This window comes from Pieris rapae, chromosome 16 (assembly GCF_905147795.1).
Source record: "Pieris rapae chromosome 16, ilPieRapa1.1, whole genome shotgun sequence".
NCBI classification, from domain to species: Eukaryota; Metazoa; Arthropoda; class Insecta; order Lepidoptera; family Pieridae; genus Pieris; species Pieris rapae.
In genome coordinates, this window is record NC_059524.1 from 6,532,371 (window position 1) to 6,556,336 (window position 23,966).

Below are 23,966 nucleotides of genomic sequence, written 5' to 3' on the forward strand. Positions count from 1 at the left end.
ATATATATATATATATATATATATATATATATATATATATTTATATATTTTGATACTTTAAAACTGAGTCTTTGTGTAATAAGTAATAGCCTTGATCACGCACAATTTGTTTTACATGTACTGACGCCATTACAAGGATAAAGAGACTACTTTGAATTTATCCAAACGTAAGAAAAATTAAGAAAAAAATAATTCATAAAAAAATATTTTGAACTTTATAATTGAGTTCAACTAGAACTATCATGTTATTCAACAAATCAAAATTCGGGCCACGTTTCTGTTACATAGAATTTAAATGCAGGTTTGATTATTAAACCAATTATGCTTGCTTCGCTGCCTGAAGACCAGATATCCTGAGATTAGTCCGTTCATCAGAACTTATGGTTCTCGACAGGAAAGTGGATGAAGTGCGACCTGATGCCGTGGCGTTCTGTGCATCACCCTTATCTAACCCTGTGTATATTAGTCAAAGTTAGTCAACAAATGAAAACATATGAGACAATGAATTAGTAGTGACAGCCATTTTCGTGTCGGATGTCGTAACACGCGTACTTATTTGAGTTCAAATAATGATGTCATAAAATCTGCCAATGTTATAGAATTAATAATATTTACACTGCAAACTAAATAATGATTTTTGGCATATTTATCATTACGTTTTAACTAAAACTTAATAGGTTACATATTGTAAGCGTGTGATTGAAATAATGGTCGTGAGTACTAAACCATAGTGCAGGCAGAGTTTGTAATAACCAACCTCTTCGGGGCATACAAACAATTTCAGTATAGTCGCAGTAAAACAATATTAATAGGCTATCATTTTGTCTGCATTAATTATTCATAACGTATGTTAATCAAAGTACCTTCCACATTAGCAAATTAAAGATAAACATTGGAAGACCTAAATGATAGCGTGATTAGTCTGCGTAACCACTAACCACTAATTACGTGTTACCATTTAGATAAGCCAGTAGTTATGAATAAATCTGAATTGCAATTATCTAGAGTGCTTTAAGTGCTGACAAGCTGTGCGTAAAATTGTGAAGAGCATCCCGTGGAAAAAGAAGTAACTACGTCAAATGTAGCGTTAAGTTAAATGGCAAGTGCACTGTTATTGCGACATCTAAGAGTATATAAATTATGTACTTGTATCTTTCTGACCCGGTCTTTCTGTCGAACCTGAAAAATTATGGTATAACCTGTACCGCTGGATGCTGCGTTGATATATAGTTTAAAATAATTTTGCTCGTGATAAATGTAACTAAATACTACTACTACTAATAATACTAATTTTTAGATTAAACTTTCTAAAGATCTTTAATTAACTGTCTAGAGACTGTACTGCGACATATATAAGACAATGATGAGACCACTTATTAAGTTTATCTAACAAATATTGTTGGATTTTGCCTTGTAAACTATATGTAGATAAATATGTAAAATATACAAAGGTCTAAAGATTGTAAACCTCTGGCATCTACAATTTGTCAAAATATTTGACGGCAAAGACTAAACGATTATGTAAAAACACTCCACAATTGAGCAAATGTGTTATTCATTGGAAGTTAAATATTAAAAAATAGATTAAATTCATCTTATAAATGGAACAAGCTTTGCCAGCAGAACATGTATAAAATAGATCCTTACCCAGTCGCCTTCTAATAATGTAGTACAGTTTTGGTTTAACCACCAATATGAGGAATATTAAGACTCCCTGCAGGCCATTTATGAGATCAACAATATCCCAAAGCCACGATGGACTGACTACGATTGTGGACAGCAACTCCGATACCCAACCAGCTCCCATCACCACCCAGAGCTTACCAGTCAAGATATACCTATATAGCAGATAAATGGTGAATAATAAATTACGTATTTATACATGTTATTCATAGAACAATTGAATTGTTCTATAATAATTTATGAACCTCAGAATAAAATATGGACAGATGACGTTATATAACTAGCCGGGGAAAACTGGATGAATATTGCTCAAGACAAGGGGAAATGGAAATATATGTAGGAGTATTAGACCCCAAAAAAAATAAATCTTTCTGAATTTTTTTAAAACTTATACTAACGCAACTAATACTTTCTACTTTTACTGCAATTAATAAAAAAATGTAAACTAACCAGTCGTTGAATAGATATAAAATTAATTCTGTACTTTGTTCTCGAACAATGCAATTATTTTATAAAAATCCATTAAACAATAATAAATACATTATAATATATTTATCCTCATCAAACTTTAATGTACGTGATACACAATTGCACTAATGTGGATTCTCTATAAATAATGTATTAATATGGTTTTGTAAAATACGGGTTAATGAAAAAATACATACTTGGTTCTATCTATTCTGAATCTTTTCTTAGCTCTATCACCAACGGATCCTGCTTGCAAACGATGGACCTCGGATTTGACTTTGGCACAATATCGAGCTGTGAGGAGCCAGAGTATAAAGTTTGTACAAGTAACAAGACCCATTGGAACTACGAAGAAAATGTAATGAGGCCAGTCCGTTATTGTGTTTTGAACTGAAACGAATTATGTCAGTTAATTGCGTAGAATAACACTCTCAAATTCGTGGAATAATTCGAGGTCTTTTGAAATATTCTTATTTTTCTATTTCGTGGAACACTACGTCACAATGTATAAATTAATATTTATTTAATAGTTTGTAATTCTTTACTACTAAGATATTTGCTCTCTTGGAAAGTATAATTGGAAAAATGTAATTTAGGTACGACACTTTTTCACTTCTTTGTCATTAATTAATTAATTTTCTTTATAAACTGTTGGCCTAACAATGTAGAACAATAATAATTCATTAAAAATAGGAAGACAACATTTTTATCTACGACACGTTTTAATTCAAGTTTGCGTTTAATTCAAAGGCTGAATATAACGATTCCATTACTAAAATATCGTTGTTTCCACAGTCATATTGTCTTGTTTTTAATAAAAAAATTATTAGTAATAAATGGTTGATAAAAAATATTTAGAAAACCGGAAAATGTAGATATTAAAATAGATATGAAATATATATTTTACCAGCGCTAAACCAGCAGGAACCAGTCCCAATATTGGCATCAAGGTAAAGAGAAATAGGATAATGGTCAAGTAGAAACATGGTGAGTGTGAGCACAAATGTTGTGCTCCAGGCGTACACGGAGTACAAAATAAATCGGCGCCTCTCTGACGCGGATTTTCGAAGCAACTTCACCGTTCTGACACTCCTAAAACAAAGATAATTATTGTTTTTCCTGTACTCTTAAAGAGCTTACAAATATATCAAGTGATATTACGCATATAACGTATTGTGGCGTATGTATAATAGAAAACATTCAATTAAAAGAGAAAATGATTCTAGACTAATCCGTGCGTGCACTGTCTCATTAAAGTCGCACACTCAGTAATAAACACCCCAACTAAGCTTTACAAAGCTCAGTCACGCTAATCAACACCTAATAATGTAAAACATTTTATGATTATCTATTTATATAAGTTAACTAGCCACCTCGCCAAGTGTCAGTATCTACATAAAAAATAGACTTAGAACGGAAAGATACATATTTATTTTGTTTAGCAGAAAATAACAGCATATTTGCACAATTCTCAATATCTTCATACTTTTTAACGGCTATTCGTCCATTAAATGTCAAAATTGGATAACATATCATCATATCAGCACCCTTAAAGCTTAACAAATTCGTTCTACTACTTCCCAATTTTTTATAACAATTTACGTCGTTATAACATACAGAAGAAAAAAATATCCCTCCAAAGTTATATATTTTATTTTTAACTCTATTTAAAATATATTTCTTATAGACGACTATTGAAGTATTGCAGCCCCAAATAAATATAATTTATTGATCACAGTATTGGTGTAATGTTAAACACGTGAATAACAATTTCTTCTTATACCACATAATTCACACTTATGGCATAACATAAACAAACCATAGCCAAACGCTGTCTATACAAATTTTGCAGAACATATTTGCACAATGATTGCGATAGTCGATTTATTTAAGGACTGACAATTACGTCCGACACATATCCACAAATTCCCTACGGCTAATGAAGTTTGTTAATTACTGCCTCGCCCTGTATGCTATCATTATCTAATGTTTATTAACATCAATCATTTGAGTAATGAAAATAATGAATGTAGTTATTTTTTGATGTAAATGCCCAAAGCATCGCGAACTAAACAACTTACGCATATATAACATACCATAAATAGGTATAATATAATAAATATATAACATAAATAGGATAAATAATTTTAACATTAATAATATGGATAGGCTATGTAGTAAAAATACAAGTTTCATTTTTGAACTTTTTTGTCTCTGGTCATGAGTTCGTTGCCCGGATGCACACTGATAGATTTTTCATTTCTATGTGCGCATTACGGTATACAAAGATATAGTGAGAAAAGCGTGATGTGTTTGACACAAAAATCGTCGATATCGGGTACATATTTACAAATGAAAATTAAACAGATAAGTGACTTTACACGTATAAAATATATTTACTATAATAGTATATTAATTATATTTAATCCTGTAACACAGGTGCACAACCTTTAGAAAGCATCAGTCTCACATAAACAATAACAATTACTCCAAAGAAGAATGACAATTATTTAGATACATTATTGTAATATATTATGTATGAAGTTTTTGTGAGAAATAAATAAAAAATATTATTATTATTAATTATATAACAGAAGTGAATTTGGTCACGTTATGTTTATCTTGTCATGTTACATATTATATAAACATGTTATTTTAAAAAACATCTTAAGATTTTTTTTCAAAATAACACTTGCAATTAGATAATAATAGAAAAAGCCAGCGTAAAAAATTATCGGTACTCCTTTAAAATCGTAGCAAATCGTCGTACACAATGACTATGGCAAATAACACTTATTTCAAAAAATATATCTACGCGGACAGACAGACAGGCTACGTCTATTTCATATATATATATATATATGTCTATAGTCCCAGGCCATTTTTTATCAATTAGAAAATCATTAACTTCATAGTAAGACTTTTTACTCAGCTTTTCTTTACTCCATTCCTTAAATTTATTAAAAGGCAGAAACAACAAATACACTTATATATTATACTTAATCTAATCAAATGATTATACTATAGTGCAGTCAAAAATGATGCTTAAATTAACTTTAATAACTAATTAAATCTCAATAACCGTGTATATTGCACTTGTATTCTGCTTTTTGGATAAATTCATAATATACATAATAATCATAATATATGAATATCGACGTCATGAACATCTTACAGGTCTTATAGAGTCTTAGTATAATACTTCCAATCATTTAATAGAAATTCATATCATAGCTGTAAGCCGAAAGAAAACTATCAAACCTTATTAACGTATGTGACCTAATAAGGTCAGTAAACATTGACAATCAAAGAGGGGAGTTATTAGCGTTCACGCCCTAAGTCGTAAGTACAACGGCCATTTATAAATCGTATTTGATTACCGATAATATTATTCCATGTCAATCCACTTCCATGGTCAATGATTTCATTATCGCCACTATGTTATACTTATGTTCTACCCATCACTTATTAAAAAAATATTTATATATTTAAAATAATAATATTGTTATTCAATAAATATTTTTTTAGTGTGTCCGTACATAAACCAGTCCATTTTCATATTTTGTATTCGTAAATAATGATTTACGAATACAATTAAATGTTATAAGTATAAGCATACGTAAAGATATATTTTTATGCTTGTAAAATGCTTATTAAAAAATTTCAAATTTCATTTTGTCAAAGGCTAAAGAAAAAAGGCAAATTGTTACAAAAGGCAACTGTTCTAACGTATCTTAGGCCAGAATCAATAGTCAAATAAAGGCTATGGGTAAAAAAAATACTTATTATTATTTACGTAAAAGCATTTCCATATACGCACAAGCCTCAGAAAACAAAAACCCTAATTTATTTTTTTGTATTCAATTCTATATTCAATTCGTTCTAACTTTTCTTTAGCCGGGTGACATTTTGTAAGTGGAATCTAGCTGTGTGTGAGACTTCTGAGAGCCGAAATCTGACTACTGGCATTTAAACTAAGATTACAAAATCAATATTTAAAAGTAAAAATAAAAAAGACTATCCCAGATAATTTATAGTAATGCTCCACAACATACATCCTTGCTTCGTACATGCGTAATGTCTACTACCTAATCGAATGTATTTTTATTGCCAATAACTTTAATGGAAGAATGGATATTATGGCATATGAACAGACATTTCGATTTCATTTATCGGTCATAATGATTTATGACATCATAACGTGCCTTAACTTTTTTAAGGTATTATATAAAATAGGTTTCCGCTTGTGTGCACACAGACGTCATACAATTTACACGTCTATGCTATCCATATATATACTATAATTACTGGTACACCGAAAATCTATTATTTGATTGTGACTCAAAATGTTAGCCTAATATCACAACAATGGCGTACAAGTTGCCAGCATCCGCTTTGAGCGAAACGTTAATTCGGAATTTCCAGCGTTCAATACAAGCGTGAATGTTCTATTTTTAATAAGAACCTTTGGTTATAGCTTTTTCTAACTCGTCGTTTAATAATGTCCAAAGTTCCGAATCAAACAACTCTCACAAAGCTTTATTATATTGATTGTAATTATCTTTGGTAGGTTAATTAAAATGAAATATCCCTTTAACTGGGAAACCCTTTTGAAAGACTTGCTCTTGTTAATTCTGCGACGATTTGGCCTATAATAGGTTCAGAGGTAGGAAGCACTACTGTATTATTAAAAGCAAATATTAATCATACCCAAATGTCCACCATATGTCGAAGCACATGACGTTCAACCAAGCAAACGCTGCCACGAAGCCAAAGTATATGCCGTACCCTGAATAAACAAAAAATATAGTATATCTTATGATCGACACTCATACAAACAATTGTGGAATCTTTGAACAAAATCCACATTGTAATCTTTTCACACTTGCTTCATACAGTCGTTATATTTAGGTATAATTTAAACGTTTGTGCAATATGGTATTATCCATATGGTGTTTAAAAAGTTGCTACTGTAATTAGTAAAATCTTTTATATACGAACGTTATTGTACAGGTTATGTAAATATTAATTAAACAGCTAAAATTGCAACGAAGAGCTAGACTAATTCTTTGTGCGAGGTGGCTGCCAGCTCTTCGTTCTCCTGTGATGTCGACTAACCTTTTTGATATTTCCCTAAAAACCCTAATGCGCTAGGACCCCACGGACCAAAATTAAATTTTATATTATGTAAAGAATATTGGTAATGTGTTGTAATTTAAATTGACCAACTACTAAAATGTAATTTGAATAGATTGTTCATAGATGATTTGCACTTTTGTGTATAATGCTTGTGTGTTCATTTAGCCGAGACTCAAATACACGTTCAATAATTATAAACCGTAAAATCTGACCACAGTAGTCTTCTATAATTGGCCTATGTTTGCACTAAAAGTTCCTTGCGTCTGATTCGCTTTATAATACGTTTATGTATTTAGACAGCGCGGAGATTTTATGATAAAGTAATAGTCCATTTGTTATAACTTCCACATAAGCGGAATTACACCCAGTAGTAATATTGATTTTACGAATTATAGGGAACCGTTTACGGTTAAGTATGACCGTTATAAACAAATATTATTCTGAACTTATTCATAGTTTAGGAGCTCACAGTTTAGTGACGTCAAATATTCTCTCAGGACCACCGGCTGGTCGCAACCGCAACTATTAGGTATATTTCCGCAACAACCAGATAATGTGATATGTATAATAAATCACGAATAAAGAATAAAATTTGTAACCGCTTTACCAGACTTTACGCTGGCGATGACTGAATAGGCGAAGAGTGGAATACGTCAAAGCAGCATACACAGAGATCAGCTCTTTCGTCTGAGAGCGCACGAAACTCTCGCGCCACGACTGGATGTCACAATCCATTTATTTTGATCTCGATTTGAAACTGCTACAACTAACGGCAGGCCGATCTCAGGGAACAGTATCGGTAGATTCGTACACCTATCGCAATGCGCCAAATGACAGAAGGTTATGGGCCGACGGTATTGCTGACCACGCTGTCTTTCACCCTCATCGCTCAGATCAAAAAAAAATTTATCATTTTCCTACGGGCATTGGAAGGACAGAGGGAGATTTATCTTACTTTGCTTCTGAAAGACTTGTTAACATTAAGGTTCCACCGAAGATGACCATCAAGGCCATCAGGAATTATTCTTGCAGAGTGACTCATGATGGCCTCGTCTCGGACGATATTCAAGTGCTCGCTAGTTGTAGACAAGATTGTTTACTCTCGCCACTCCTTTTCCTAGTTGTTTTTGTCGAGATTATGCATAGCATACACCAGAACAAGCACCGCGAAATAGATAGATACGGGTGAACCAACATCAACCAAAAATTTGAATTTTGCCGATGACTTATATCCACTGAGTCGCATGCCATCCAAGTTGGACGACCAAAACGCGGGCGGGATTTGCGGGAAAAATCGCCAAAACTGACAACGTCGTTACACGTAGCAATGCTATTGTCCGGGACACTTTCTATAGATCTCCATATTCAAGAAGCCGCTGTCTTATATGAGATTAGGGAGGAGGAAGAAGAATTAGAATGGAGAGTGCAATATGTAGATCTCCCGCTCTCCGCGAAACGGACGGAATGAAAAGATGGAACAAAAATACCTCTATTCAACTCAAGAAGATGAAAATGACACCCACTGCATCATTCAGGCCGGATTAACGGCTTTGCGACGCGAGACCACGTAAATAAAAATAAGCGCGACGCAAATATATAGACTTTAGGTCAGCATTAGATGCAATTAGATATTTATATATGTAGACTTAAAAAGGTGCAGCGCTACTGGTTAGCTTTTTAAGGTCTCATACTTTTTTTCATATGTATATATATTCTTAAGTTCCACCTTTTAACATGTTTGATGTTTGAGAACAAAAATAAAATTGTGAGTGGTAGATCTATCGATCTCCGATACCCAAGATCCGCCGGAGCCCAACTCAAACCGGAAGGCATATAAGCCTCTTCTGGGTAAAGATGTACGTTGTTACACCGGAGAACGAGAGAGGGTTTGAAAAAGAAACGTCGGAAAATCTAATAACAAATCCTGAATTCGCTGCATTTCACCTGGCATATATTGTACGCCAGATAAGACATTGGTTATGTGGAACGAGCTCTACAGGGTAGTAATAAATGTTCGTCGGTGATGTTAGAGCCGCATATAAATTAATAATTGAGAACCTCGACTGTAAATCTAAGGATAAAACAACATATTAGCAAAATACTGCAGATAATATATTATCTAATATTTAAAGAACATTATATAGCTATTCATAATTCTATAATTTGAAAATTTTAAAGTTTGTTTTTTTTTAAATAAAGCCTTGTTTTATTATTATTAATATTAATAAAAGCCTTTATTTAATATTATATAGCTATTCTATCGCTTAGTAATCATAATTAAAAATAAACATTTACTGACAAAATCGTATAAAGGCACGCGGAAAAACAAAGTTCGCAACATAGAACTATGCATACACAAATATAAAAATTATACATATTCTAATAACGTATGAATATGATAATACACACAATGAATAAATTATCATATCTTTGAATCGCTTTTATTCTAAGTCATTTACTATTTTATTGCGTTTATAATTTCCACTTACCGAGCATTGTACAAGTATGGACGTCGTCGACTGCACTATACTGGACCCTGGCTAGACAAGAAAATGCCAAGAGCATCATGGAAACGTGGCAGATCAAGTTAAGACCATTGAGATTCCTCAGCTCCGGTAGCGCGCAATACACAATTAATGTTAATGCAAGACATACGCTTGATATTGTGATGACCTAAAATTATAATAACGAACATAATAAGAAATGAAAACTTAAATCAGAACGCAATCTATATACATCATTCAATACAAATCTTAAGGGTAAATGTAAAATGTAATAACTTGATACATATTGATAAATTGGATTAAGATAAGAAAGAATCTTATGATTCAATTGCTCATCCTGTTCCACCTCACAACTCTTGATTTGACTATATAAAAAAAATCATTTGTTTGGAATCGAACATGTATCGTTTGAAATTAATTAAATTACACTTTCTACTCTCATAAACACTTTTGATATAAGACAAGCCTTATTATACTTGAACACATAAGAAGGTAAGCCCTAAAATATTCTTATAGCTATGGTACCATTTTAAACTCACCACGAAAGAAATGCGAAAGTCTTTATCCTGTTGACTTTCTGGAGCGGGTTGGAAACAGAGCACACCGCTGATAGTAACCTCTTTTGATGGACAATGGCGGCTGTCGAATATTTCCAAGCAATAATTATTAGTCAGGGTCCAGCCCGATTGTAAATTCCCCTGTGGTGTAAGGTAATGGACGTCTTGGATCAGAGACTTGTTAAGGGCGAAGCGTCCAGCGGGGCATTGTAAACCAATGCGAACACCCATTATATCTGAACAAAAATCATGCCTTTATTTTATTAGGTCATATTCAATATACTTGTAGAACATAAATCTTTTCATAGACAATAAAATGAGTTTATCATACACGTCTTTTAGCCTTATTGTGGTTATCTAGAACGGTTAGATCTATAATTAATTAAATACATATAACGTTAAAGCCTGTAGTCAATCGCATTTTCACTTTAAATAAATTTCAAATTTTCAGTAATAGATAAATCTCTGAAGCCCTTTTGTAGCACTTATATATTGTAAAAATAATTTCTTCGTTTTATTGAGACTAATAACACAAAAAACGATTCCGATTCTTATAATTTTACCGTTATTTTACAAACGTCTCATAGTTTAGTACATAACTTTCGGTGTATATTATATAATTATAATTCAACTCATACTATTGGGATTTATTTTGATTTATTTTTTTAGTTTAACCTAACAATTCATTTCACTAGTACGAAACTCAATAAATTTGCTCTTGATAATTGTAAATAAAAAAAAGGAATTGAATGGAAAATAATATACAGTATGACTTCCAGGATCTCAGAATAAAAATTTTAAGTGTTAACACTAGGTTCGTTGCTAATCAACTGAGCAACTAAGTGTAAATTATAACTTCTATAAGCCCTATAACGTATGAATGTAATAATTATAAGATCATTTTGTTATCTTAGACCAGTTTTAATGGTATTTTTGATACGCTTGGAGATCCGAATAAACCTTTATGATTGTCAATTAAGCTGCTAATGCTTCGTTCAATAATTAATAAGCATCAGTCCTTAAATTAAAGTGCTATTTTTAACTAATACAACATCTATGTTTTAATCATATTTAAAACCCTTAGGTTGACTAATTAATTATATTAATTACATATCAAATTGAATACATTTTCTGAAAGCTACATACGACATATTTGGCCTCTATCATTATTTAGTATTCTTATATATAAAGATTTTTTGTTCAGATAGCAGCAACAAATTGATAGTTGTCTTATTGTGATCCAAAAAGTAACGGTATAACGCTATTAAGAAAATATTTACCAAACAATTCTTCGTTCTCCTCTCGCAATGGATTCGTATATGTAGATAAATCAAATAAAGTACTGTTATCATCATCTGGGACACAAACACTAATATAACTCCCACAACGGCGAACTTTAAAATGTTCTCCTTGTGGACAACATTTCCTGACGCAGTAAGCTTCAAACCCCGAACAATTCTGTGTGCAAGTTCGTACTAATAAACCTTTTCCAGCATATTGTCGTTCAACACACCACTCCCCTTGAAAAAGAGTGTTCTCTTGGCCGCCTTCCTTATTTTTCAGTTGCAAATTATTCCCATCAATGGAAAAAGTAAATAAACTATCTGGAAGCTCCACAGCATATTCGTCAAATTTGCAATGCATTCCAATACCAACGTCGTAAATATAATTTCCAGTCATATTTAAAGCTTCCACAAACCATTCATCATCACTCTCCAAGTTGCTAATTCTACAAACATGATATTCCGTGTCATATACTTGCCCTTCAGGACAGCATTTTTTAAGTTCATTAATTTTTAACTCTGACGGAAGACTCTTAGTAGATTCTTCAGTAGTATTACATGTTAAAGCTACAGTTTGAGGAATGTTTTCTTTTATAGTGCCATTTACAACTACGGCCTCTAGTTTATCATAGCATTTATCTTCTGATACAACAAGCTCTGTTTCAGCACTATTTATTTGATTGACTTGCATGTCTTCACAAAAAAGTGGTAAACCAGATTGCACTCGAACACTTTCGTTCATCAAAAGAGGTATTGCAGACACGTTATAAAGATTCATTATATAATCACTATTCATGCACTTATAATGGTCAATTAAGTATAAATCATATTCTGTAATTTTTACCAGCACTTCATTTTTTTCACAGCATTTTCTGAGCGTCAAAGTGTCATATCTACTGATATCGCTATTGTTTATCGTTCCGGATATTTCACTCACAAATAAACACATAAAGAGTAAAAGCAACATTTTGTTATTAAAAATCACTGGATTAGTTATGAAATGACCGCGTGGAATGCATTGTTTACGTTGGGAGAGGGCCGTGCGCTGTGAGCAGCCCGCCGTGGCTTAGTGATCCCAAAGTCGAATCTGCGCTTTGCCAGAGGCTGCTGCGCCCTTGAAACTAACGTGTTTTCCCGCGTTTCCTGCGTGACCTCACGTTCGTAGAGTCTACTGTAATTTTAATTTTCGTAGAATGTATTGTAACTTTTCTTAGATCTTTTCTTTAAATTCGTTTTATATATCACACTGTCAGTTTGTTACACAGCTAGTTTGTAAATAAAATAACAGAACAAGAATTGATAATTCAATCATGACGATTGATATCAACTGATAGAGCCTCGAATCATTGATAAGACGTGAATCACTGAGAGTCTACAACAAAATAGTAAGAATAATTCGATAGTTTATTCTTATCTACCTACATATACATTCAGAGGTTGCCTAAACATAACATCTAGTGATAAATATTTCTAAATCATAAAAATAAGGAAAATCCGTGCCCACCCCAGGATGTTACCGCTTTTAATCTTATATCTTAGAAAATTCACGCAAATCTAGATGCCAAAGTTAAAGGCTTTATTGAGAATAGACTAAAAATAAAAATTGCACAATATTTACACTTGTATATTAAAAATACCAGAATTTAGTTACTCACTGCCAAAAATAATTCGTATAGATATCTAATTCCTGAATTTAAAAATATCCTTACATTAATGTGACGGGTTTATGTACCCCAATGCATTAGGTCTATAACCGTTGCGCGTTATTTTGCAAGAAATATTAATGAAATTAATTCATTAATTTGTTATATATATAAAATAAAAAAATAATGGTTATTTATACTATACCATCGTTTACATGATCGTTGGTGATTATTATAATGAAAACGAATTTTCTTTTTTATATAACTATTTTAATTTATTAACATTTTAATTTATTTACAGGGGTCTAGACCCCGGTCTAGACCTCCATACTCGGAGCCTAGGCTCCGAATATGATTTTGTCCCATTCGGTGTCGAGACCCTTGGTCCGTGGGGTCCTAGCGCATTGGGCTTTTAGGTAATTATCCAAAAGGTTAGTCGAGATCACTGGAGACCGAAGAGCTGGCAGGCGGCAGCTACCTCGGATAAAGAATTAGTCTAGCTATTCAAAGGGGGAACGCTGCTAGTATCTTCGCAACCTTGCCTAAAGGGACTCGGTTATTATATTGGAATCAGTTATTACATATATAGTTATTCTATTTTTTAACGAGTTTCGTAAGTGTTGGAACATTTTTTCTATATATCTATTATGTGTTACATTTCGCTAGATTTTTAGCATCACACTTTTTTATCTTTAGCTATTATTACATTTTTAAATTTGTATAGAAATAAAAAAGAGGCCACTGGCCAGCTGTGCGCTGGTTCTATGAGCTAATAGGCAAGTAGGTGATCAGACTTTTTACGACATCAGGTACGAGAGTCGCACGCTGAAGCCACTAGGCCAACACTGCACGACCATATATACCTTCCATTTTCACGCGTAATCCTACGCGTACCTTCCTGCTCCATTATTTAAGTGTCTTGTTTTTCGATTGTGTCAATACACCCTCCGTCATATACAATATTTAATATAATCACTAGTAAAAGCTCTCTACAAAACTAATATGCTATAATTAATTTAATTATTGTCTCTATAATACTCGCCATGATTGAATGAAAACGAAATTAGACAAAAATCACCTCAAAACTTGATTTTTGTATCGACGAATTTATATTGTATTGTGTTTTTAGTTAAACCATTAAAATTATAGTGAAGGATCAGTGCATATTTGTTGCTTTTAATTAAAACATCACATACTTGATCAAATCGAATGAACAATGAGTGATTTTGATTATAGCGTCCTCTTAACGATTTCCGAAGTGTTTAACCAAGACGTGCGGTTCTACTTCCTTCTACCTGCCACTTTGCCTTGAACGAAAAATCGAAGAATCTCATACTTTTTCTTGATAGATTATACCATATATACCTACTGGTGAATAATTGTTTAAAAAGTAATAATCCCACACCTCATGTGGACGCAAATAGTATGAAAAATAAAACACATTAATTTGTACACAATTTATTAAAAAGTTAAAGCTAAAATTCGACTTGTTGAATTGGCACATTCATTTATTTCTAATACTAATACTAATAATCTAATCAATTTATTTATATATGAATACGAATTATAGAACAAAAAGAAAACATGGTTTACTTCTTGCCGTTTAAAAACTCATTTCAAGCAATGTAAAATACACCTAATATTCGTTTAATAAAAACATTGCAATTACGAATTCAAAATATCTAATACTTAGAGTGAAACAGATGCAAAAATTAGTTTTCCACATTCCACTGGGAGACATGATATTTCCCAAAATTTTAAATTATTTTTCGTTATTTAATGTATAAAACTATTTATATGTTTCTCTTATCTGTGGAACAATTTTTACATCTGTCCGTGACAACAATGAATATCAAAATAATTTTGTGATTCAATTTTATTTACAAACTAAGGTAATAATAAAAATATAACGTACAATTATGAAGACTATTGATTTTCTATTCTATTAACGCAATTAGCTTAAAATATTTTAATTAAAGTAATATAATGGATGGACTACAGACTAGTTTTAAGGTATAGGTACTAATACTGATGTACATAAATCTCTCATTAATGAAGTGTCAAATGTCGATGCACTGAATTTAAATAAATGTGTATTAAAAAATAGTAGAGTAAAAAATAGTAGACTTTCCAATTAGCAATGGAGGTTCACAGCGACGCGTTTGATTTTGTTATAAGTGTGAGGAGACGAAACCTTCAAAAGCTAAGTAACTCCGTATATGAATGAATTATAATTCTAATTGTACCGTATTTATAAAAAAATATGTCTATTTGCCTCGCATTTAAAAAAAACATGTCTCTTGTGTGGTTTTGAAGTTGTCTGTTTCTTTTCATCAATATCTCAATTTATTTGCGTTTATTTTTTTTAAATGTTATAGAGGCTGCTTTAGTTAAATAGTATAATTAGATTAATCTTCTTTATACAAAGGGGTTTTTTTTTAAATTTTATTATAATAGTTATAACTTGCAATGCCAGTTGCAAGTAAAAAGTATGTTTATTAGTACAGAAAATGTTAATATTTTTTTGGTTCCACTGCTTGCTATTGATAATTATAAAAGTTAAGAATAATTCAATAGTGGTCTTCTATAGTAATATATATTCATTAGCAAATGGTACAAAAAAGGTAGATTGAACGATTTATTATTTTGAGTAAAGTTAAAAACTTAAATTTTATGTACATCAAAATTAGCACAATTATTGAGAATTTAATGGCACCCACAACTTTTAACGACCATATTTTTGTACTTTCGTAAAATTACATTCGAGTCGTCTGTATAGTATAACACGGATATAGGAGACAATTTGATTGGTGCACACGATGGTTTCGGTACCTGAATAAAAAGAAAATTATTAAATGTTATGCTTAATTTAATATATATATGAAATATAATATCTAGCTCATAAAAACTATATCCCAGTATTTTAACTATAGTAATCTTTCGTCTCGTTCTGTCAAATTGCGTTTACGCTGTAGTGAATCAAACTGATGATCTGTGAGATTTTAATTAAAAGACTGGTTTATATTGTATGAATGAGGTATGTTTTTAGTATGTTATATTTGGGTATAATATTGTTATTATTGTTTGTGCTTGTGCATGTTATTTTTATAATAGTAAAAATAAGATTCGCACAATTCGCCCGCAAATAAGTCTTGTGTTTGCGTCCTTAAAAAGAATAATTTTAAAAAGTAGACGCTTAGAAAGTGAACTTCAACAAACTAAAACTTCTAATTGGCACTCTTATGTAGACCTTTAAGAGTATTTTCACGAACGGAATTAGTGAATAAAAAAAGAAAATTATATGTAACCCTTAACATTTATACAAATAATACACTATGAAAAGAAAGATGTATCTACTTAAAATGAATAAAGACTTTTTATTATTATTTTATTTTATTATATAAACATGAAATGAAACATCAAAATATGTCAACTGTCAATTAATGATAGTCATAATAAATATATCTTAAACTGATAATACCCGGTTTCTATATTTATAATACGTAATTGCTACATATCGTACATTTTAGAAGGCGCTTTTCACATTTTTATAAAAATCTTAATTTTAATAGATTCCAATAATAAACGTAATACTCACCGAGTTAGTTCTCATAATTTAAAAAAAGATTCTAACCTGGTTTGGATATAAAAGATGAACCAACGTTTGGACGATTGCGTGGTTTGTAGCGTTTTTATGTGCATTCAAGGGGAAATTACATTCTCCACTGCAATAAAATGCCCCGTATCCTTCGGGAGCTATAATCCAATCCTAAACAAAAGATATTAATCGTATGAGTATTTTGCATTTACATTTTTGAATGTGATAATTCTATGAGTTAATAAATGATTTGAATATATAGCAATAAAAAACAAAACATGTTGAACAAAATGTAGGTAATTTTTTTTTTTTTTTTTTGTGGAATCATAGCACCGTAATTACATTATAAAATTATATGACATTTTAATCAGTAAAAACCGCGGATTAGTTATATTTATATGATATGGTAAACTGACCTGCCATTCTAAATCCTTAAAACTGACGTACAGTGTTTGAATTTCACAACTCCGGGTGGTCCAATGTAACGTGTCTGTGAAAAAATTTGAGGGAAATCAAAATTTTTGTTGATTTTTTTTTTCTACAATTTGAGCGATAATGTTTTACTATTTATTACTTCAGAATTTTTATTTGTCTGTTTATCGTGGAATCTAAAGTTCCCTATCCTTATACTATAGCTTGTAATACATTTCTGTGTCTACAATCTACATTGTATATTTTTACTACATAGATATAGAAACATCTCTTAAGAAATTTTAAGACGTAATGACTTGACATTGTAACTATATAAATGAAATATTAAACTCATCTCAATAACTTTATTTCTGAAGACTAGATTGCATTAGTCACATTCATTTGTAGGGGCTCGAGGGGGGGACTTGAGACAAAATCACTTTTCGACAAGTGTAAAAATTTGTATGAAAAGACCACGTGGCTTAATGTCATTCCCATACAAATTTAGCGTTAGCACCTTTTTGCAGGATTTAGCAGGATTTTTCTCAAGCCCCTTATTTGTAATATAAAATACGGATAAAAGCCACACCACTAGACGTACGTAACAACCAAGTTACTAATGCCACATAAATTACACCTTGCACAGTATAATTTATATCTAAATAAAAACTCTTCTAGAATTTGGGAAATGTTGCCAGAAATATTTTTTATATATTGAACTGCATTTTTAAAAAGTCTCATGTAAATGATAGGTACCTGTTAGAGGGTTCCTCAAGTAATTTTCTGAATAACCGTGCGAGCGCCACCGCCTTGCCTCTCTTTTTTTCCGAGCTCCTGCGTCAGCGCCGCCTAATTTTGGAACGTTTTTAAAAAATGCTACCAAAAATGGCTGCTTGCCTTCGGAGTTTGGACCGTGATTCTCTTCCAAACCTATTTCCTCCGGTTTAACATGACGTTCTAGAATTTAAAAAAAAATATAATTAGTTATATTTATCCATCTGCATGGATTAAAATAAAAAAATCATTTAGTTATAATAGATAAATACTGTCCATAAATAAACGTAAATACCAAAACAAAATGAATGTACAAATAACACAAAACAAAATTATTGGCGCCAAAACCCAGCGTGACGCATACGAGAAGTTTGTCATAGACAAAAACTGGGAAACAGGCAGCTTTGTTATAATAAAAATGGCGAGCTATAGCCGTTAGCCTATTGTGAGCAAAAATAATGTAACGATTTCCTTATCGCCTTAACATAACTGAAGTTACTGTAAAAAATATTTACATCATTTCGTAATGTAAAGTCGTGCTTTGAATATTGATTATTTATCTAATAATACCTTTTTTAATATTGTATATTCCGACTAAATTCCTTGCATCTATGGTCATGTAGTAACTCGAAAAGAAAAATACAAATTTTAAGCAATAAAAGAAGATATAATTCTTTTTACATTTATATATTGAAAAAAATTCAATTTGTAATTAAAATTTAGGAAAAAAAAGACCTTAGAATAAAAACCGAAACAGATTCAAAACCAAGATTATTAAGTCATACTTGCCTGGTTGAGTATGAGGGTGGAGAGTGATAAAGAAGCCACGATTGTCTGCGGGGGCTCCAAGCCACGAAGCTAAGGCAGCTGTTACATTAAACTCCAGCCACCCTTCAGCGCTGGCGCTCGTATTTACTGCAGCTACCTGCTCCATTTGCATACCTCTGGAAGGTATATAAACGTTTGAGCGTTATTGTTCCAGATATAATTATGTTTACATACAGACGTATATGTTATGTTTTAATACCGTAACTTACATTACGACAGATATTCGAAATTAAAAATTGCATTTGTCAAAATTTAGAAAGCCTGGACTTGAATTTTCCATTCACTAGAGTCCTATAATCAAAATGTAATTTTCAAGTTTAAATTTGTCCAAACCACCCTGAGGCTAGAATAGGGTCTAATAGCACAAATCGATACTGTTACAAAATAAGTTTTGATCGTTAATAAATTTACAGATATTAAAAGGTAGTAGGTGCATTAAGAACGCAGAAACTTGTGTATACGGTCGCAATCATAAATATATTATAAACTTTTACTTCGGTCAAAATTGCATACAAAAACATACAAAAAACTCTGTTTACCCTTACTACGTAGCCCTTATATATCCTATATTACGTATATTTCAGGACCTTACCCTAAATTATCAACGCTGATCACCCGATGAACAACAACTGTGTAAAGATCAGCAGGCCCCACTGTATGTGTTGGTGCCTGATGAAGTCTCAACTCAGCAGTAAGTAAGGAGGAAGCGTCACTAGGAGCGCCAGTAACTTCAAACCAAATATGCCTTCCGTGACCATGACGTAAGACGCCCAAGTGGTGCTCTGGAAAAATATGTTGATCATAAAATTATTCTAATACGTAGTAATAATTTTTTTTTTCCTTTATGTAATGTAACGAAGTGTTCATAAATAAATAATATTATATATATCCTAAAAGCCGTTTTCCGTGATTTAATAACAAGGAAATACCGTGGCGTCAGCGCAGGAAGAGATATATTAGGGATGAACTTCTACGTTTAGCTCTAAAACAATATTAAAATATATTTTACTAATGCATTTACTCATATATGTAGAAGACCTATATCGAGGTCTTAAAACTTCAATATAATATGTAAAACGAAACTACAATGGAATTGTTAAAAATATATCGTTTTTATATATACATACATTATTAAACGATTCGTAAATAATTGTGTACATTAATGCTAAAGAGCTAAACAATGGAAAAAGGGTACACAGAGTGTCTTTCCCTTAATAGAAACTGTAAGTAGTGTTATTGGAGACTTTCTTATGTTAAATATATTTTTTAATGAAATAGGTTAGTTCTAAATTATTGATTAATCTGAGGTTAGATATAATAAAGAATATAAGAGTGTTAAATGATGTCTTTCTGCGGAAACAATAAATAAGAAAATAATATAAGTAGGTATATACATACTACGTACGTAGGAATACGTTAATAGTGTCTACTTGACGTGTGTCATTATCAAAGGTGGGGTGAAAACTCTGCAGTGGCTGCAGCCATATTATATTCTCAGATATGCTAAAATTGTAAATTTATTCTTAAATGCAAATTGATTATCTCATTAGGAGACAGAGGCACACAGGTGGCACAACAAACTAGATGTAAGGTGACACTCGTTGCACGTGCGTCTTTGAAAATAACTGGACATCACAATAATTGTGATGTCCAGTTAAGACCAGTATCTATCCAATATAAAGATGAGAAGTATTTGGTTCTAACTATGTCTTAAATATGATGTAAAAAAGCATTATTGTATTTGTAAACCACATTTTAATTATTTTTTAATTAGATACAGAAAATGTTAGCTAATAATACGGTAAGTCGGCGCCAGTCAAATGCAAAAAAAGTATTAATGAATCATCGCTACCTGAGAATGTTAAATTCCTTAAGCCCAAAGCCGATCAACAGGTATGTATCCCAAATAATCGTTAAGGTCGGAAAATACAATACTTCAATAAAATATGTTTGTTAAATAGGGAATTATCAGAATGGCTATCTAAAGGGAAGCGATGCTAAAAATAGGTACCTAAGTGGTTAATGTTTAGTGTTTACTGATAGCAATGCACCCCACTGCAATGTATATAATAATATTTTGTATGTTATTGAGACTATGAATTTCGAAGAAATAACGTTAGTGAATATCTTTACTTCCTTAAGTAATATCAACAAATATTTCTATTGTTTATATTGTAAATGTCTGGTTTTCTAACATAAAGGAAATGTTAATTGTCACTATTTTAAATGTTACAGCATTTAATGTTAGTATTAATCTACAACTCCTATTCGTTACCCTTCTCAAGTATTTAGGATTGGCTCGGCTTAATTAATTTTAATTGTTAGTGCACTTACTTTTGCTCTGAAATGTCATAATAAGATCGCTCTCGTCGATTGCATTTTGCTCTTCGCCACTAAGAGCCATTTCAGAGCTTCGGGTAGGCCGAGCTTGTTCGTGCTCCTCAGCTAACTGCTTATAGACGTCCAGTAAAAAGCTTGGAGCTGAGCGGTCCAAGGGTGGCGTTTGCGCACGCCTCGGTCTCTCGCCGAGTCCCAACAATTCTAATATTTCGTGTTCAACAACCTGTCTTTCATGACGCGTCATTGAGTGGTGAATAATTGTCTGATCCACACCATTATCGATATATAAACCGGAAAGAGCAGCACAAGATACGACAATAAACAATAACAAACCGGCGCAATGCCATATAGTTTTTGACACAGCCATTTTGCGGAGCACTGCCGCGTTCACGTTGACGACTAACGAGCACTGACTGGCAATTGTGAATTAGCCGGCACGCGAGAGCCAGTGAACCTGCCTAGTCAAGGTGGTTCGCCACAACATCGCCTCCCCTCCCATCTCAATATCGTAATCACGTAAACATTTATCGCTCTCGGTCCAACATTCCGTAATCCTCAATGCACGCTCTTGTTAATTTGATGTAACTAATGTTAAAAGTACACAAGTCTTTATTAATCCTAGCAAAATTCATGCCATTTCAATTGTTTATTACGATAGTATTTATCTGCTTTATGTTGATTTTTTTTTATACATATAAGTTTGTCTAATAAATAAATAAAATATGTATGTAATTTGTGTACTGGCAATCAATAGGAAACGGAAAACAGCTTTGAACGAATTAGTGAAATTCATTATATGTTCATATCTTAATTTTTATTTCATAGAGTTTATTTATAAAACATTCAAAGCCATACCCCAATAATTTTTTTATACAAAATCTATTTGTATTTCTTAATTTTTGTTGATGCATAAGTGTAGGTCATGTATATTTCAATGACTTAATAATAAATGGTTATTTCTCCTAACCCAGGTGGACACTAATAATATAATATTTAATTGTTCTTTGAATATGCATTTTTATCTCAATAAAAAAAAAATACAAAATTAATAAGTTTATTTAAATTATTTTACATATTTTTCCATGAACTTTTTATGAAATTCTGATCTCAGAGAATCGTTAATAAAATTATTGACTTTTTTGTCAGGTTCTGAGCGAGCACAGTTTTTGAAAACAACATCATCATCCCAACGCCTTTTAACCTGCAAAAAGGGTAATAAAATTTAAATAAAACCATAGAAAAAATAATAAAAAACATTATTTTCTCCATTTTACCTTCAAATCATTTTTTTGTGCAGCTGCAGAGTAATTAAGCAAGGGATTACCAGACAGTATATTTTCCATTCTTATTCTTTCTTCCTCTTGTTTCTTTTCAGCATCCTAAAATTATAATATTTTATTAGACTATAATATATTATAACTTATTAATTCTAGTACAACCTAGTTCTTTTTTTCGCTTCTGTTCTGATTTAAGACACCAATAAAAGTTCAAAGAATTGTGGCTCACCACCAATTCAAGGTGATGGTTTTAAAATTTTTTTACCTTTTTAGCCTGCTCAATAGCACGCTCCTTTTTAATTTTATTTAATTCTGCTAATAATGCAGCAGTGTCATCATCTGAGTCATCAGAGTCTGAAGAATCTCCCTCAAGTGGATCATCTGCATCTAGACTGGCTGCTGGGACTTGATCTGCTTTTGTTTTTTTTGGGGCAGGCTCAGCATGTCTTCTGTTTGGCGCTTTTATTTCTTTTTCTCTTTCATCCAATTCCTTTCGAAAATCACGAGACCTTAATTCCTCAGTAGTGCTTTGCCCTTGCTCTCTGAAATTACAATAGATTTAAAGATTTATGTTATATTTGGATATTACAGAAAATGAATGGCTAAACGCAAGGTCTAATGGTTAATAGTTACATTGTAACATACTTACAAGAAAAGACATTAAGATTATCATTTTTGACAACATAATAATTTGCAATAAACAACTATAGTTACTGTTGTAGCCTGTTACACATTTGTATACACAAACAAACAACCGGACAGAAACTATTGAGGGAGGATGTTTAGCATATACCAGCAACAAGTCCAGTTTTTATACATACCTGTACTTAAGTTTGGTATGCCCAGGTAAGTCTCGGCTGGAATACTGTCGCGAAATAGCACTTAAATCTTTTTCACCTCGACCCTGACCACCTCGGGCAGGATCAAATGTAGGCCTTGCAGCAGTGGTCATTTTTGTAAATTCTTACCTAATCGAATTTATACTGAACAATTGAATTATTAATTTTTTAGCCTTTTTTATATTATACTATAATCCCTTAAATTTTAGAATATAAAATGGATTACTGGCTGCTCAATAGAAAACTACCAAACTCTGGTTAGAATTTACAGTTTAATACACATTTAAATTGATGAACATAACAGCCATGAATGTTATTTTATTCACAAGACACAATAGCGTGTTAGGACTTTAGTGTAGTGTAAACTGTAAAAGGAAAAAAAATTACAGACTACAGATACTAAGCACAGAAGTAAGAATGTAGAGACAAATTAGTACAACAGCCGTCGACCACTGTCTATTGTCCGCCCTATGTAGTAAATTTCCGACTAATCGTATAAGTTAATACAATAATGATTAAAAACTTTACTCGTCAAAATAGCTATTTTGCTATTAATGTAAGTTTAATCAAATAAATTCGAAGAGGTAGATTTATTTATCCGATGTGTTTACCACATTCACAA

At 31.8% G+C, this 23,966-nt stretch overlaps 3 protein-coding genes across 4 annotated transcripts; all 3 read right to left on the reverse strand.

Annotated features, from left to right (window-relative positions):
- Positions 1–214: 214 nt before the first annotated feature.
- Positions 215–12,941, reverse strand: LOC110995845 (G-protein coupled receptor Mth2). 2 transcript variants are annotated; one of them, XM_022263202.2, is made up of 9 exons: positions 11,632–12,941; positions 10,334–10,587; positions 9,780–9,963; positions 6,862–6,940; positions 3,059–3,243; positions 2,349–2,541; positions 1,648–1,838; positions 1,147–1,179; positions 215–453 (listed from the first exon to the last, which is right to left on the reverse strand). In XM_022263202.2, exons 1-9 carry the CDS (start codon positions 12,599–12,601, stop codon positions 320–322), a joined length of 2,223 nt encoding a protein of 740 aa, XP_022118894.2. In that variant the 5' UTR covers positions 12,602–12,941; the 3' UTR covers positions 215–319. The 2 variants fall into 2 exon arrangements, with proteins under 2 accessions (XP_022118894.2, XP_022118895.2); XM_022263203.2 differs by lacking the exon at positions 1,147–1,179 and having other exon boundaries at positions 11,632–12,936.
- Positions 12,942–15,182: 2,241 nt separating this feature from the next.
- On the reverse strand, positions 15,183–21,833 carry LOC110995850 (protein 60A). The gene is made up of 7 exons (XM_022263213.2): positions 21,223–21,833; positions 19,481–19,670; positions 18,850–19,004; positions 18,043–18,243; positions 17,292–17,365; positions 16,912–17,046; positions 15,183–16,109 (listed from the first exon to the last, which is right to left on the reverse strand). Exons 1-7 carry the CDS (start codon positions 21,593–21,595, stop codon positions 15,984–15,986), a joined length of 1,254 nt encoding a protein of 417 aa, XP_022118905.1. The 5' UTR covers positions 21,596–21,833; the 3' UTR covers positions 15,183–15,983.
- A 435-nt stretch (positions 21,834–22,268) lies between these two features.
- On the reverse strand, positions 22,269–23,720 carry LOC110995852 (protein CWC15 homolog). Its single transcript, XM_022263214.2, has 4 exons — positions 23,327–23,720; positions 22,771–23,047; positions 22,503–22,607; positions 22,269–22,429 (listed from the first exon to the last, which is right to left on the reverse strand). The coding sequence occupies exons 1-4, from the start codon at positions 23,455–23,457 to the stop codon at positions 22,292–22,294; spliced, it is 651 nt and encodes a 216-aa protein (XP_022118906.1). The 5' UTR covers positions 23,458–23,720; the 3' UTR covers positions 22,269–22,291.
- Positions 23,721–23,966: the final 246 nt, after the last annotated feature.